This window comes from Neolamprologus multifasciatus, chromosome 1, assembly GCF_963576455.1.
Source record: "Neolamprologus multifasciatus chromosome 1, fNeoMul1.2, whole genome shotgun sequence".
In the NCBI taxonomy this organism is placed as follows: domain Eukaryota; kingdom Metazoa; phylum Chordata; class Actinopteri; order Cichliformes; family Cichlidae; genus Neolamprologus; species Neolamprologus multifasciatus.
This window is the reverse complement of record NC_140439.1, coordinates 36,758,428-36,775,134: the sequence shown is the minus strand read 5'-3', so window position 1 is coordinate 36,775,134 and position 16,707 is coordinate 36,758,428. Positions and strand designations below refer to the sequence as shown.

General features: G+C 41.7%; 1 protein-coding gene across 8 annotated transcripts in view; it reads left to right on the top strand.

Annotated features, from left to right (window-relative positions):
* dpy19l3 (dpy-19 like C-mannosyltransferase 3) overlaps positions 1-16,707 on the top strand; it is an 82,733-nt gene that overhangs the window by 13,608 nt on the left and 52,418 nt on the right. For 7 of the 8 annotated variants that reach the window (XR_014877926.1, XM_085184729.1, XM_085184603.1 and 4 more), the window contains 6 exons: positions 481-571; positions 7,706-7,827; positions 8,391-8,536; positions 13,419-13,542; positions 13,717-13,851; positions 16,467-16,598. Coding sequence is in view for 7 of the 8 variants with exons in the window: in XM_085184729.1 (XP_085040855.1) it covers positions 481-571; positions 7,706-7,827; positions 8,391-8,536; positions 13,419-13,542; positions 13,717-13,851; positions 16,467-16,598 (750 nt within the window). In the remaining variant the exon portion in view is untranslated. Of the gene's footprint in view, positions 1-480; positions 572-5,631; positions 5,984-7,705; positions 7,828-8,390; positions 8,537-13,418; positions 13,543-13,716; positions 13,852-16,466; positions 16,599-16,707 lie in introns of those variants that run through there. The other variant, XM_085130445.1, reaches the window with a different exon arrangement.

Below are 16,707 nucleotides of genomic sequence, written 5' to 3'. Positions count from 1 at the left end.
TGGTTTTTAACACGCGGAGGATTTGGAGATTGCTTGGACCGGATTTGGCTGCAGTAAATCTGGAGAAACAATTTGACAGACTTTCAGCGAGTTTTAGAAGAAACGAGTAGCTAAAATCAAAGCGTTTCCTTTTTGTCAAGCACAGTTGCAAAAACAATTTGCAGACTAAATATGATAGATTAATGATTGGCTTAATATTCCACAGCTGGTTGTTCGCTGTTTGCTCTCTCCTCTTAACCCCCCGAGGAGCAGTAATCACGCATGACGAGCAGGAAGTCTCTTGGGAAGACATCCTCCAAGCACGCACTCACACACGGTGTTACCTGTCTGATTATTACTGGAGAGGATTATGAGTGTATTAGCTGCTTTGCCTTTATCCTCCATGTTTCTGTCATGTCTTGCCAGGATATCTGTTTTCCATATTACAGAGAACAGAAGTGTTTGCTTTCATGAAACTAAAATCCTTCTTTTTATTTTCAGGAAGTGGAGAGGGAGATCTCTTTTCGGACAGAGTGTGGACTATACTACTCCTACTATAAACAAATGCTGCACGCCCCATCAATACAAGCAGGTAGGCCCTGTGATCGCAGGTTTGTATTCATGACAGTTGTCATTTCTTCACAAACACAACTTTGAGGGTCAAAATGATCCAAGAACTTTCCACTCCAACAACAATAAAGTGGATGTTACAGGAAGCTGTAGTGTCCAGGTGTTAATCGAAAAGTGGGTTGAGTGAGTGGGGGTGGGGGGGGTGGGGGGTACCATTGGTTCATCTACAAAAAAATCACAGTCGGGTTTGAATCCCGGTGACCTCGACCTCAAGGTCAGAGGTGATGTTTTCTGAATCTTGTGATTGCAGTAACTTGACGTGGAATTTTTAAATGGATACCATACATGTATCTACTTGGAGGCGGAGGGGCAGCGCTGGTGCCCGCTGGTATTTTTTCATCTATTTAGCCATTTACCAATTACCTGAGAATCATTCAAGCATAAAAACGTCAGCGAACTCGGGGGATGAACCCGTAGTGTGTTTGTGCATTAACTGCAGATTGCTGCCTCGGCTGCACATCCACGATGCAAAGGGATGCTCCTGATGATAATAATAAATAGACAACGTGGAGCAGGTAGCATAAGACAACTTTAAAATCTCTAAAATGATTATAAATTGATATCTGAAGTAGTGTTTTTTTTAACTACTGCAAGTCTCACACATAAGACCTGCAAAGTATCTCGTCTTGTTCCATATTTTGTTCCCTGACTCCCTCCCTGAAGTAATTCCCTTTCTTCTTGTCTTCTATTACTCCCTCCACCAATTCTCATCTACCTCACTCCCTCCATCGCTCTCTTCCTCCCTTCACTTTCCCTCATTATCACACCCCGCTCCGTCCCATCTCCTCACTTATTAATATCTCCTTCTCTTATTCTTATTTGCCAAATCACAACAACAGTTGCCTCAAGCTGCTTTATGTTGTAAGGTAGACTCTGCAATAATACATACAGAGAAATGAGGAATATACAAGTGTTTCCATTGCTATGTAAGTTTATTTTAGATAAAAAGAAAAAAAAGTTTATTCAATAAATGAATTCAGGCCATGGACAGTTTCATTCAGAGAGTTATTTTAGCAATTTTGAAACAAATTTCATACTGAAATAAACAGCACTTACTTATCCAGCCTGCTGGAAACAAATTATTCCAATTTTGTTCCTTAATAAACTTTTGGCCTGTTTCCATTATGCCTGATCTGCTGCTCGGTGTCCTTCGCTCCTTCCTCTTAAATCCCGTCTATTCATTTTAAATAGAGTCACTCTGAAGGGAAACACAAGCTCCCAGCAGCCCAGCTCTCTGAGCTGATCAACGATGAGGCACATTTGCCTTTTTTGTACAAAACTGTGACGATCACCAGTCAGTGTGTGCAAACCAGCAGCAGGTGGTCAACAGGTGACACAGTGAGAACGATGTATGCAGGTAAACTCAAGCTTCCACCGAGCTCCTTGGTCATAATAATAATGATACATTTTATTTATAGGCACCTTTAAGACCCTCAAGGTCACCTTACAATAACACAAGGTGGAACAGACAGAAGGGAAGCTGAAGAAGAGCGGAGTGTACGGTGGGGCGAGTATGTATGGAGAAGATCGGATAGATATGGAGGAGCGAGGTTATGAAGCGCTTTGAGGTGAACTGGGAGCCAATGGAGCTGTTTAAGAACAGCTGTTCTAATAATAATGTGTATGTGTTAGTCCCCGTAGGGAAATTGCTCCTCTGCATTTAACCCATTCACCCAGTAAAGCAGTAGGCAGCCACCAATGCAGCGCCCGGGGAGCAGTGTGTAGGGACGGTACCTTGCTCAGGGGTAACTCAGGGTAACCGTTCAGTGGAGTCGAACCCCCAACCTTCCGATCATGGGGCCACCACTCTACCTACTGAGCTATCCCTGCCCTCCGTTTTTTGTTTTTCTTCTTCTTCAGTGGATCTAGTTCTGGAGATAATACGAGCAGCTGTGTTTTGAACTAACTGAAATTTATGGAGGGATTTATGAGGTAGACCACAGAGAGGAGAATTACAGTAATCCAGACGAGATGTGACAAGAGCATTGATGAGTATGGAGGTACTGTGTGGAGTGAGTGAGGGACGAAGGCGGTTAATATTACGGAGATGAAAGTAGGAAGACCGAGTGATATTATTTATATGTGCTGTGAAGGACAGAGTGCTATCGAGGATGACACCAAGACTCTTAACCTGAGGGGAGGGTGTGACAGAGTTATCAATGGATAACGAAAGACTGGTTGGATCTGGTGCCTATTAAAATTAATTCTGTTTTATCGCCATTAAGTTTAAGAAGGTTGTGAGTAAACCAGACTTTGATTTCACTTAAACAGTCAGAAGTGGATGTGGGTGGGAGAGTATATATCACAGAAACACACACGGGTTAGAGTCCAGCCAAATGTGTCTCTTCAGGGGAGTCCTCAGGCTCCTCTCGCTGCTGGTTCGGCTTCCACATAACAACTCGCTCCAAACACTCTTCAGTATAAATTTGCAAACTCTCCAGATCTTCGTCACTGTCCTCCAGAGAGCTGAACTTTGTGGAAATAAAGCCAAAATGTATTTTTATTATTGTCAAAGGAAAATAGTTTTTATATGGGGTGATTTAAAGAAATCCCCTGTCAATTATCTTTAAAGCTGTCTAGAAATAAACTGTCTGAAATGGCGGTAACCAGTGCCGTGCTGCCGTGGTCGATACCGCCGACTCTTGTGTCACTACAGCATAGCATCACCCGGGACCTACAGTTTTTCTGTAACTTCTTGTTTTAGGAAGCTAGCTTTTGTTAGCACCTTCCTTTGTACATGGTTGCCAACACCAGGTGGCTCTCTCTATCCATACTTGTAAGGAAAAACTGTTTTTCACTTCATTATTTCCACCCGACCAAACAAATCACTGCACTTTTCTCATGATGCACAGTCCGGTCTGAGGGAAATTAGCCTAATTATTTTGTTCCCATTACCATGTAAAATTCCTTGTTGGAAATGTGCCTAATTTTCCACTAAGGCAAATAATTGAGCTGTAGTCTAATCAGTTGAGGAACTGGCTGACCTCCCTTCCCGTCCCTTTCTATGTTCCTTTGTTTTTCTGTCACAGCACAGCAGCTCGTTATGCACAAACTACAGTAGGTTTTTGGTGTTAGGGATGAAGCGCTGAAGTGACGGCAGGTAATGGAAGAAGTGGGAAATGATAGGGATGGGCATAGGAAGAAAGTGAGAAAGGAAGCAATAATTGAAAAGGCAAGAAATGAAAGAAAAGGAGGAAAGATGTGATGAATAAATGAGCTAAAATAGGAGAAAGAATCCAGATGAGCGAGCAAGGCAGGATACAGAGTCAGGTGGAAAAAGAAAGGCATGATGCCGTAAATGAATGAACAAAGTCGAGTGGGTCATGCGTGTGGGTGGTAATGTGCACTTTGTTTATGCAAAACCGTGCTGGTTTTTATGGTTTTCCATGGATCAAGAACACAGCGGAAATCAGGCTGACACATCCCAGCCTGCAGCAGAAAGTCAGCCCTCGCTCCTCGCTCCATGTCACACTTTGTTTCAGTCAAACCGAGTACATGGTGATGATACTGCATGGAGTAACCAATATGGATTAATGCTATCAGTGCGTGCATCAGCTCATATAACACCAGCAGCAGTGTTTTCTGTGACAGAATAATGTTACAATGTCATTCTTTTTTATATGTTAGTATTATTTTGGTAATTCTCGCCATCATTCCCTTCTGTAATAATGCCATTGGACCAAAGCAGTTTAGAACATGTAGCATCTTTAAAAGTCAGGTGAGGCAAGAGACAAAACACCACTTCATCAATCTCATCTGGAAGAGGGAAAAAGAACAAGACACAGCCTAACATAATCACCAACACTTTCATTCTGACCTCCTGTGGTGGTATTAGTGATCCAGGTATATAGTGAAAGATCATTCCAGGTGTATTCCCTTTGAGTTTTTCATGTTAAAGTGGAGCTTTTACTTTCACTAGAGTATAAATAATTATTAATTATGTTGTACTTTTTTTTTCTGTCTGAAAGAAGCCAGATTAGTTCCCTTCCCGTTCAACCAGCTTTCTTCTGATTGGCTGCCCCTCATAAATAGGTCTATGTTTCTTCTCTTGAATATGTATGATGTCATGTCATGGAGCGGGGATGTATCTACTCTGGTCGAAAGAATCCACGCTTCGTACTGATGTCCACAATTCTTTTATTCCTCTAACAATCATGGAGCACCGTGAAAACTAGAAACAAGTAAAATAATATCAATAGCACATATGATATTCATCTCAGCCACTTATGTCGTTTCACAAAGTGCACAAGTGTTAAAAAAATAACAGCGTAATGATTTTTACCGTGAACGCCTTGTAAAGCCAGCAGTAGAAAAGTTGTACATTCCGAAAAGTCCGCCGTGTTACCGTTCTGTCTTGTCTCTCCCGCGCACAACTTCCGGTTCCCGCAACTCACAGGAAGTGACTACTTCACAATAATATTTTAACAGAAACATTTCTTATAAGAAGGATATATCACTGGATTCATAGATTATCTTTTCCTACTGCAAATGTACACAAGCATGAGTAGCAAATAAGGAAAACAAATAGAAAGCAATATAACGATCTCAGACGCGCTTCTGGAGTTGTCATGGCAACCCACACAAACATTTCAGCGTCAGCTACAGGGGATATACCTAATACGGTCGTCTTACGTTGCCTGTCCCAGGAAGCCCCACCCACCCATTTGCCTTCTATAATTTTTTATGTGAGGCAGCCAATCAGTAGAAAGAGAAAGTTGGTTTAACGGGGGAGGAGCGAAAACGGCTCATTCCAGTCAGTGGCAGTGTTGCCAACTTAGCGACTTTGTCGCTATATTTAGCGAGTTTTCAGACCCCCTAGCGACTTTTTTTAGAAAAAAAAAAAGACGTGAAAGCGCATATCGCTTTTACTCTCAACAAGCAGCGGGTGCTGTAACGCAGTCAGTTCTTCTTTTACTCTTTTACTCTTATGCTGTTTTGTGGATCACAGGGTTTAAAACTACTTATAAACACACACACACAAAGTAACTCACCAGAGTGCCTATTTCGGGTCACTTTTGCCGGTCCAAGCCCGAGTAAAGGAGCAGGGTTGGAATTGTGACATTAAAAAAACAATAATTGCTAAAATAAATTTAATTTGTAGTTCTAAATAAATTCTAAATGCATTTAGGACGTTTTTTACTCACTTTATGTCTCTTCCACGATGTTATTTCTCTCTCCAACAACATAGATTACAATTACATTAGCATGACCAATTATGCAAATTAGTTGATGACGTCATTTAGCGACTTCTAGCGACTTTTAGGACAGCCAATAGCGATTTTCCTTACTGAGGAGTTGGCAACACTGGTCAGTGGATGAACCGAGGAGCTTCGCCATTCCCAGCAGTCTAAAGATGAATTTAAAATGTGCAGAAGTAATGTAGTACAGTAGCTTTAAATCGTGTGGCGAGTCCACAATAATAAAACCAAAAAACAAATATTAGGGGGGCGCGTCTGACCTGCTAAAGCATGAAAAAAGAAAAGATTTGGTTAAAAATGAGCAAGAAGCAAGAAGAAGAGCAAGAAGACTTTAAGAAACTTTAAATCTTTTTGAAGGATGTGAGAGCGGGGCATAAAGTGAGGGGAGACGAGGGCCCCTTGCCTCTCCACTTTTGATGCCCTTGGCAGCTAAGTAGTAATAAACCTAAATTATAGTTTAAACCTCAATTACTGGAAAACAGAGGCTCCCCCCCCCCCCCCCCCCCATTTAATGGAGAAGAAACCAGCTGTGTGCAAAACAATGATGTAATATGTCCTTTTAAACATTTCCCCGTTGACACATCCAGCATCCCACATTAGCATTCATTTGGAGTGATGTTTTTGGCAGCTTAGCAAATCTAAGTCCAATATTTACCTTCTTTTCCTCTTTGATGTGTTCCCACCAGCATCACAGCAAAATATCTGGCTGTAAAAAGAGCTCCTCTATGTTCCACAGCTAGTCATTAACTTTCCCTGTCTTTGTCTGCTGAAAACTGCACTGACGGGAGGTGAGAGTGGACTGAAACAGTAAAGATGCAGACCATCGAGCCCAAAAAGCAAGAGCACTTGAAATGCACTAAAGCAGAGGTGATGATAATGCTCTGCGGGTTTGTATTTATGAGCCACATCAGCCACACACTCAGTCGGAGGAAATCGATCGGTTACATACAGTGAAAATCCAGCAGTCCTTAAAGGTGCAGTTTGTAAAACTGGGTCACTTTGTCATGATGTGCTTTGTAAAGATGCACACGTGCTTTTGTGTTTTTATTACTGAGTTAGTGGAAACTCGAGTCCTAGTTTGTAACAATTTATAAGCAGAATAATGAATAGTTCTGTCAAAAATGACACATTTTTCGTCTTCATGCATAGACGAGGTGCGTGTCCTTGGCCATTAAGTCTCAATTTAAGGTCCAAAGAGATGTCGATGCAAATGAAGAAGGTTGAGAAACCTAAATCAACGTATCCGAGAAATAACAAAAACTTTAAGAGTTGCCAAATCAACAATTCGCTTAAAAAGAAGATTTATATTTTTGGCTTTTTGCTGTTTTTTTTTGGTGGTGAGATGAGAGCTGACTAGCATCCAGGCCTCTGCGGTGAGGACACACCCGTCTGTACACGGGGCGCATTTGTTACATTTTTAATGTTTTAAACCAAAAATCTTTTTTCCCCTCAAAGGTTGTTTTTATTATTTCATGGGGGATGAAGTTGCCCCACAACCCATCTCCAATAAAGCACTGCAGGAAATTTTCACATGCTTTATTTATTAGATTGATGTTTGGGTCATTTAGGGGATTTCCTTTTGGAGAAAAACAGAACAAACTACATTTAGTTTGCTAAAATTCAGGAAATGAAGTTAAGTTTGAAGCGTTCCGAGCGTGCTTTGAGCAATGCGCTGTGTTTTTAGTGGTTGATACAAATTTCCGACCCTGTTGTTTTTCTCTAATGGCGCGAGTCTGAGCTAAATAAATGAGCCAGGTGAGCTTTGAGAAACATTAACACCCCTTCCTCCCTGGCTGTCATAAAGCCAATAATAATTATCAGTTTGTAAAAAAATATTAAAGAACTGGTGGCATTTTTTTCAAATGGTGTGTTTGTGTGTGTGAATTTTGTGTTTGCAGGGCTCAAAGAAATGATCCATGACAACTTGACAGAATCCAAGAGGACCATTAACCTCTTGCAGCGAATGAATATCTACCAAGAGGTCTTTCTCAGTGTTCTCTACAGATTGTTGCCCATACAGGTAATACAACACTCACCTGTCATCTCGGCTGGTAACACACAAAAGATTAAAGACCTCAGCTACACCAGCTAGACTGTCTGGGACTTTTGTCATTTGTTCTGTTAATTAACACATCCTTTTTATGTGTAGGGGTGGGGGGGAGAAAGTAAAGTCACTCTCCAGTGTTTTGAAAAATGTATTTTCTTTTGGCTTTATTACTGTAATGATCGTAGTCAAATGAGGAGAAGGTGTTTGAGGCGCAGTGGCATTCCTTTGTTTTTCTGTCTTTTTAGCTGACATGACTCGGAGCCCTTACACTTGTCACACTGGAGGAAAAGGTTTCTGTATTGGCATAACAATTAACCGAGAAACCGCGACTAAGCTTCATCAGCTGTCTCACCGAGAGACAAGAATGTCAGGGAGTGAAATATCAGACACAACTTTGAAAATGCCACAGTGTTCTCGAGTGCCCGAGTCAGTTGCTGTCACTGTTGTCAACTCTGTGCATTCAATCGCGCTGCCTAATGAACTAATGGCTTCCCTTTGTGTATGTGTGTGTCTGTGTTTTTGTGTGTGTGGCCCAGTCATATTTGGAGCCCGTGTACTTTTACATTTACACAGTGTTCTCGCTCCAAGCTGTGTATGTGATCGCTTTGTACCTCACAGCGTGGCTTCTGTCTGGCTCCTGGCTTGCTGGTGCGCTCACCGGGGTCTGGTACATCCTTAACAGGTGAGTAATAACTATCTGTGTGCGTGACACAGTGAAGGAGGAGAGAGTTAGTTCCTTTCTTGACTCTGTCATGGCAGTTTTTCTCTCAATATAACAGTGTCCTTTTTTTAAATTTCTTTTATGGATCAACTCTTAAAGGTGTAGTTGGTAATTTTTTTTGAGGTTAGGTAACACAAAGAAAATATATTGTACTGATAAATATAAATAGATTAGTGTGTATTTATATCTTCCAACAAATTGATGTTTTCATAAACGAACCACCCAAACAACAAAAGGCAGCAGCTGTTTATAAGCTAACATCATCCTAGCTAACGTTAGGCTTGAAAATCCTAAAAATCACAGTTTGATTACATTCTGACATCATCTGAAAGTTTATTCACCATATTATATCTACTTAAAAGACATCAAACAGTAGCTAACAGCAGCTAACAGCATCCGCTAACAGCATCCGCTAACAGCATCCGCTAACAGCAGCAGCTAACAGCAGCAGCTAACAGCAGCAGCTAACAGCAGCTAACAGCATCTGCTAACAGCATCCGCTAACAGCAGTAGCTAACAGCAGCTAACAGCAGTAGCTAACAGCAGCTAATAACAGCTAGTAACGGTGGCAAAAACAGAAGCCTTACTGACAGGTATGCTATTCTCGGAAACACACCTCAATATCAGTGTCATTGGTAAGAAGGGATGTTACTGACTCATTGACACCTGGCATCACCCTTAGGTGACCACAACATGTTTGTCCTACAGCGACCACCATAGCTAGGATTATGCTCTTGAATTAAGAGGGTTAAAAAAGTCAGTACTATGTAACTTTTACCTTCACATGACTAAGTGTGACTGAGGCTTTAGCCACCTGGTGATGGTTAGTCGGTTAAGTTGACAAAGTAGGTTTGCTCCCCTCCTTGAGTTTGGATGAAGCTCTCTGTGAGTCCAATTCCCTGCTGATGTTGATCCTTCATTAGATGGGTTTCTTCTAGCTAATCTTAGCTGATCTTGGCTTACCCGCCTACTTAATCATGACACATTGTTGAATGCTGAAAGCAGTAGCTCATTTGTTTCTTCACATATGCTGTCAGCAGTGTTGGGACTAACGCGTTATTAAGTAACGCGTTACAGTAACTACGTTATTATTGTGGTAACGAGCACGGTAACTAGTTATTATGCCAAAATCAGGAACGCGTTAGTCGTTACTGGGATTTAGATAGGGTCGTTACTCGTTACTTTGTGTGGTGGCTATCGCGGAGCTTCCACAGATTCTGTAACATTAGCAAGTGGTGGAGGCAGCAGGTGGATGAGGGAAAGGGGACGCAGAAGGAAAAGAGACCTGAGGCGGCCGCCGGTCCAAGTGTGAACTGAACTTCAGGTAAGAAGTTATGACCTGCAGTCTATCTGGGTCAGATATAAACCAAGTTTAGGTGTAGTTTATTTTCGTTATTCTGACTTTTTCCGTACTGCGTACTAGCTAGCATGACGGAGTTTCTATACAGCTGGGTGGGTGCTATGAAGTTAATGATGTTGAACTTTATTTTGTTCATAAGTTATTAGAGTTGCCAACCGTCCTGTCTGGTATTCAGAGAAAATATTACGCGTTTCTTATTGAGGTGAAAAGGAACAGTTTGTCCCGTAATTCAGCTACAATGAAAAAGACACAAAGCTGGAGTTATTCTGTGTCTTTGCTGCACAGCTGCCTCTTCTTCTCTCATTCTCCCCCCCCCCCCCCCCCCTCTCCCGTTTCTACTTCAATCATGAAAACTCATCAATGGTCAGCTGATCGGCTTTTCTCTCTTGTTTGTTTATCGCCCACTTTGCGCCAGAAACAGGAAACCAGCCGATGTGCGTTAAACAACAGCAGCACGTTTAAGCTTGATCAGCTGTTGTTAGAATTTATTTAATAATATTTTCTAGTATCAGCTGATGTTTGCTGGAGCCACAGCTGCAAAAAAGCTGCTGGTCATGATATCGGTTTGGTGATCTGGTGAGAGGGAAACATGAAGATGAAACCAGGAGATGTCCTTACTGAATCATCAGAGCTGAACAGGTGATGGAGAAACAGGTTTACCTTTTAGGTGACATGAATGAGTTGAAGGGAAGTTATGAAATGTTTCTGAGAGACAGATAACCCCAGGATCCTTTTTTAGGTAGCTGACAGCTGGTAACTGTGCAGGTGCGGATCTAGCTAAGTTTTGCCAGGGGGGCCAGGTAGGGCATTAACAGGGAGACGGGGGCACAAAGAAATACTTTTCTTTCTTATTCTCATTTAAAATGTCTAGCTTTTAAAAAACAATTATCTGAATCTTACAACAAAGGATTGATAGATTGATGCATATATACCATCAGAACAGTGTACATCACTGTCACAACAGCGTTTGTTTTCATTCAAAGGCTTTATGATTTTTCCTATAATGGCCAGTCTCTAGCCAAAATGCCCGGGCCGATTTTTTGTCCCAGTCCAGCCCTGTATGCAGCTCATCTGCAGTCTGGTGTTACCTACATCTTCCTATTCAGAAGGCAGAATTTCTGAGTTCTGAGTACAATCAAAGCACCACGACTGCAGTTTTTGTGTTGGATGTAAAAGGCGCACATGACGCTGTGACATAGGCTAGAATCATGGCAGCAGTCAATGACGGTCCAGGCGTGGGATTTCTCTCGTGGAAATATGCACATTATCTTTTCCTTTCTATTGGTAGGTGGCACAGTGCACTTGTGGCAAGTAAGCAAGCTAGAAGACTGGCAAAGTTACGGAAGCAACACATTAACAAGAGAATTCTGAGTAAAACCAAAGTTACTTTCCCTAGTAACTAGTTACTTTGAAAGTAACGAGTAACTTGAAGTAACTGAGTTACTTTTGATAGAAGTAACTAGTAATGTAACTAAGTTACTATTTTAAAGTAACTTACCCAACACTGGCTGTCAGTAGTGAAATGCCATCTAAAGCCCCAAAAGTTTTTTCTTTTCTTTCCTTATGTGAAGTTAAAATCAATTTCTTTGGTCTGAACAACTCGTTTGTTGACATTGAAGTAAACTTAAGCGATTGCTTTGTGTTGCTCACTGTTGATGCTGAGATGCTGGACCGCCACTTGGGAGTGAGCATAAATGTCACATTATTTGTATTTTTGTGGAATATTTATCCCGAGTGTCTCACATACTGTGCAAATCAATCCACAGGCTGTGAAAGGCAACCGAGAGAGATGGGAAGGTCTAATTGTTTATGTTATATATATATAAAACTTGTGTAGCGAACCTTTTTGTCAAACCCAGAGTACATTCTACTAGGTTTCAGTTAAAAATCTCCCACAGATGGAAGAGAAGACTTAAGTGCGTATTTTGCATTCACTTCAGACCAATCGTCTGGATTTAGAAGTGATGGGCTGTAAATCCCAAACCGTGGGTGTTTGTTAGCTTGAAGCATCTATCGTCTTAATTTCTTAGATCAGTGACTTCAACATCTGAGCATATACATTATGCAAGTGATCAGTGGGGTCATACTACACAGATGTTTGCAGGGAACATCAATAATCTGGTTACTCACACATGATTTTTAGCAGCGGTGTGAGCACGAAGGGTCAGAAAAGCTTAAGAAATTTCAGGTTATGTGAGAGTCGTGTCCCTCAGAGTCTCCTCTAAACTTCTGCTCTTTACTGTAGTGTGAGCAGAGTTTTAAACACTGTGTTAGATGCACTGCACATCAGCAGCGGACTTCTTAATAGATCTGGAATATTGACAAAATATTTCATCCTTGTTTTTAGCTTCCTACCAGCTGGTTGTGCCTAATAGACGGCCTTCAAGCTGGCCTACAAAAACACCAGAGTTGTGGAAACCATCCAAAATTCTCAGCGGTGAGAGATTTCAAACATTAAGTTATGTCAGTGACATCATGTGGCTTCTGACATATTTGGCGTTATTGGTCAAAGAAAAGTTTCCAGGAGAGTTTTTAATTTCCCTGAGTGTTTTTAAGCATTTCAAGAACAAATTTTATTTTCCTAATTTCTTTAGTTAGTTGTTTAATTTGTTGATCGAGGGGGTGATTAGCTCAGTGCACACTCAGCAACTGCTCAGTCACCACACAGCCAAGCTTTGAAACACTCTGACCTCTACTTTGTGGTCTATTTCAGTCTAAATGAGAATTTAATGTCAAAATTAAAATCCCTGCTATATGAACAAAGACTTAAAAGTAGCAATTAACACTAAAATTAAGTGTAATAAAAATTAAGCTATCATTTGAGAATGAATGCACTCATAGTCATCAGTATAATCAGACTTCTTTTTGAAACCCCTGGAATCTCCCCCTACTGGCCATTTTTTAGACCTATGGGCTCTGTGCATCTTTTGTATACAGTATATGTGTAGGCCAGAATTTGCCAGTCCATCCTGAATATTGATTCAGCAGTTTTTTTTAAATACGAATGTGTCAAATATATATAGATATTATTATTATTATTATAGTGAGTGGAAGAAGTGACTGGCTGTCCATAAATAAAGCACTTTTCTTCGTAGCTGAAAGTTGGTTGCTAGTGGACCTTCCAGGTTGTGTAGCTAATCCACTGACAAACCAAACAGACACAGTGCATGTACGGGACAAGCAGACCTAATTCTTCTTTTGTTAGTTTGTGTTACTGGTGTGTGGGTTTTGCCTACTTTTCCGCACTGTTGGAAGTGCACTAAAGTTTAAACAGTCTCAAAAACCCTCCTGGCGTTTTCTCTGCTGTCCATTTGGAGCTGTAAACGCTGTACAACCCCAGAGCGCTTTGAAAACTCAGGATTTAATTTTTTTTATCTTTTTCTCAAACCACCAGAAGTTCCAGACTTCTGTTTCCTTCACGGTGTTTAGCTGAAACGGTTTAACACCATCTCTCCATCGCTTCATCAATCATTCTCCTTTCAGGGTAGATACCACTCGTGTAGAGTTCACCATCTCCCTCAGAGAGAACTGGTCTTTGCCCTTCTTAGCGCTGCAGGTCACGGCTATCACCTGTTACCTCAGACCCCAGCTCACCACATTACAGCAGGTAAGCGCAGAGCTATAGCCCAACCTCGCCACATAGATCAGCCTGATGGGGCGAGCCACTCAATAATTTAGTAGTACAAGCAGCACAGAAGAAATGTGATCAGGCAGCGTGGCTGTAGTTATGCAGATTAATCGTCTAACCCCGTGTGCACGTATGTTTGTGTTTCCTCCTCAGAAAGTGATGGTGTGGCTGATGTATGTGACGACGTTCTGTTTCTGTCTGACCTGGCAGTTCAACCAGTTCATTCTACTGGTTCAGGCTCTCGTCATTTACACCCTGGACTGCGGTGACTTCTTAACAACTACACAGGTAAGAAGGACCAGATATTTATAGGGTCTAGCTTCTGGTTATAGTTTCATGTGTCCCAATCAGTGGCACTGAGCTTTTATAGGTGCTAAAAAATTTGACATATATTAAACACTAATATATTATAAAGTGTAACAGCTGACTTTAGGTGTCCTGGCAACAATTGTCTGTTTTTCCATTGTTGAGCTATGAGAAAAATCCTTTCGGTCTGCAAGTAATTTGTTGCAGAGCTGAGTTAGTGAGACTCAGTAGCCGTATCATATTGTGCTATCTTTCTGTACTCGTAGTAGATATGTTATCTAAAGACTGAAGTGTAGGCAGAGATAACAGAGTTGTTGGGGTTAGATTGAGGTTGAGGTCAGGTTTTGCATCATGAGAGGTGAGAAAAGGTGAAGAGAAGCTCAGATAATCAAAACACTTGCATTGATTGGAAAACAAGAAGTGTTACTTTCCTGGGAATCTATTCCTGAGCGTTGGAAGGACAGACACATGTTCACGCACAGTTCACCCACTTTACAAACACCAGAATTTTCTATTCCTCACTTGCTCGCAGCTGTGTTTGCAATGCAGATAGTTTCCGTCTTATTTGCTCAAACTATTCCTCTCATACATTTTCACTCGTGTGCAGTGGAGGTGAGTAGGATTTGATTTGATTTGGCGCTCACCTCATGAAAAAAACCATGATGTCCAACTGAAATTGGAATTCTTCCTTTGTTTGTAAGAAAAATAACAATAAGTGGAACATTTATTCCAACACACCAGGTGTATTTTTGTTTGTTTTATCTTGTGTTTTAAAACGTATCCCACAGCCTTACTTTTATGCAGCTTAACTCAGGTAGTTGTACAGGTAGCTGGAACACCTATGGAGCGTTCCTGCTCGTTGAATCTCAGGTGGTGGCCTAGGGCCTGCTGTAAGGTCACCAGCTGGAAGCCACTTCTCACTGATGTTTTGCTGTGTTAGGCCCGGAGCATGCTGCATACCTCTGCGTGTGGTATTCATAGAGACAGAGCTGCTGCTGCTGCTGCTGCTGTTGCCAGCACACAGAGAGAGAGTGCATCTGGAAAAAAGTCGTGTTTCTCACAAAGTTCTGCTGACTTTCTGACTTACCGTACCATTTTGGCTTGCATGGAGGTGCTGGTGTTAGTTACTACTTGCACACGTTTCCTCCACCCTCTTCTTTTTAACATCCAAATGTGCAAATAACTATTAAATAATATTTAGGCTACATCCATTTGTGTCTGGGATATTTTCAGATACATTTGGTCTGCAAGAGGCCGTGCGAGTCTTGCACAGTTGAGGAAAGCAGTGTTTTCAGCCTTGTTTCCAGAACATCTCCAAGTGGACGGGCAGCAGCAGGGACATCACCCTATTATCCCTCCAGCTGGCTCTGAGACCACATTGTGTTTCTCCTCCTCTGCGTTCTCTGTCAGCTGCTTTCTGGCCTTCTTTAACTTAACTCGTGACACTCCAGTAACATGCAGGTCTCCATATGTGCAGCTCTTCCTTCCAATTTCCTTCTGTGACATGGTTAGCTCAGTCAGGATGGTGGTCCTATTCTTGGCTGATTGATATGTTAGAGGCAGGAGATGTCTGAGGTGACCAGCTCCATGGATTCATGTTGTTTTGTTGGCTTCAAGGTTTATGCCAGTTTCTGCATCACCAGGTCAGTTAGCTTCAAAAACTCAGAGAGGAGAGCGGAGCCAAAGCTGTGCAAGTTTTTCATCCTCCAACTTTTCTATTGCTACACCTTTCCAGATATTTATGGTAGATTAACATTCATTTTACATCTGGGCTGATGTAGCCTCGGTATACTGTGTGGCCTTTACTTGCTAGCATTCCCCAAGCCTCATGTTGGCCCTGTCATTATTTAAAGAGTGTGTCGAGTACAGTGGCTGGTGGCTAGTTTTTAACTGGCAGAACAAGGTGTAGTGGTTGACACATTCATCTAACGTGTGATTTAGGACAGATTCCTGTTTTAATTCTGAGAGGAAACACAAACCCAACCTCAGGGGGCCACAGGATCTAATGGGAGGCCAGTTTAAATGGGAGGGTTACATCAGGAAGTGAATCCAGTGTGAACTCTTTGCCAAATCAAATACACAGATGTATCTGCTGCTTCGGAAATAAAGGACGGGCTAAAAGAACTGTGACAGCAGTGAAAAGGACACACCAGGAGGGAAATGAGAGGAGTGGAAAATAAAGGCTCAGTGCGTCACAGGAAGGCCTCAAGCAGCAAAAGTAAGGGATGGGTCAGGGTCACCTGATCCAGCCTTAAACAGAAGCTTTGTCATTTTTATCAGAGGGTGTCTGTCTCCTGAGTCCAAATGAGAATTCAGATATCTGAAGGCTCTAACTCCCATTCTTTTGGAAATTCTATCTGTCACAAATAAGTCGGCAGTCGGAGTGTGAGGTGCTCTTTAAGGATGAGATAATAATGTCTTTATAATATTAACATGTTCTTAGATTTTTTTGCAACCTTGTTAGAATAGCATGCTGCTGTTTTATTTAAAAACCATACACACAGTCTATGGTCTTCTTTCATTGGTCCACTTTTGGACCAGGCTATCAAGTCAACACTCACTCGCTTCTTCTTTACGTTGTTGGTGTGTTTCTCCAGGTGACTACGCTGTACCTCGTTCAAGTGAGCAGCCTGCTGAGCGTGTGGTTCCTCCAGTTCTGTAACTCCATGATACTGGGATCACTGGTCCTGAGCTTCATAGTAGCCGCGCTCTTCATCAGACATTGCCAGGTAAGCGTTACGAGCGATGTGTACGAAGAAGAAAAGTCTGAGATTAGAGAGGGTAAGGATTTGGAAAAAACAGAGCGCTAACACTAAAAGAGTCATGGTGGTGGAAACT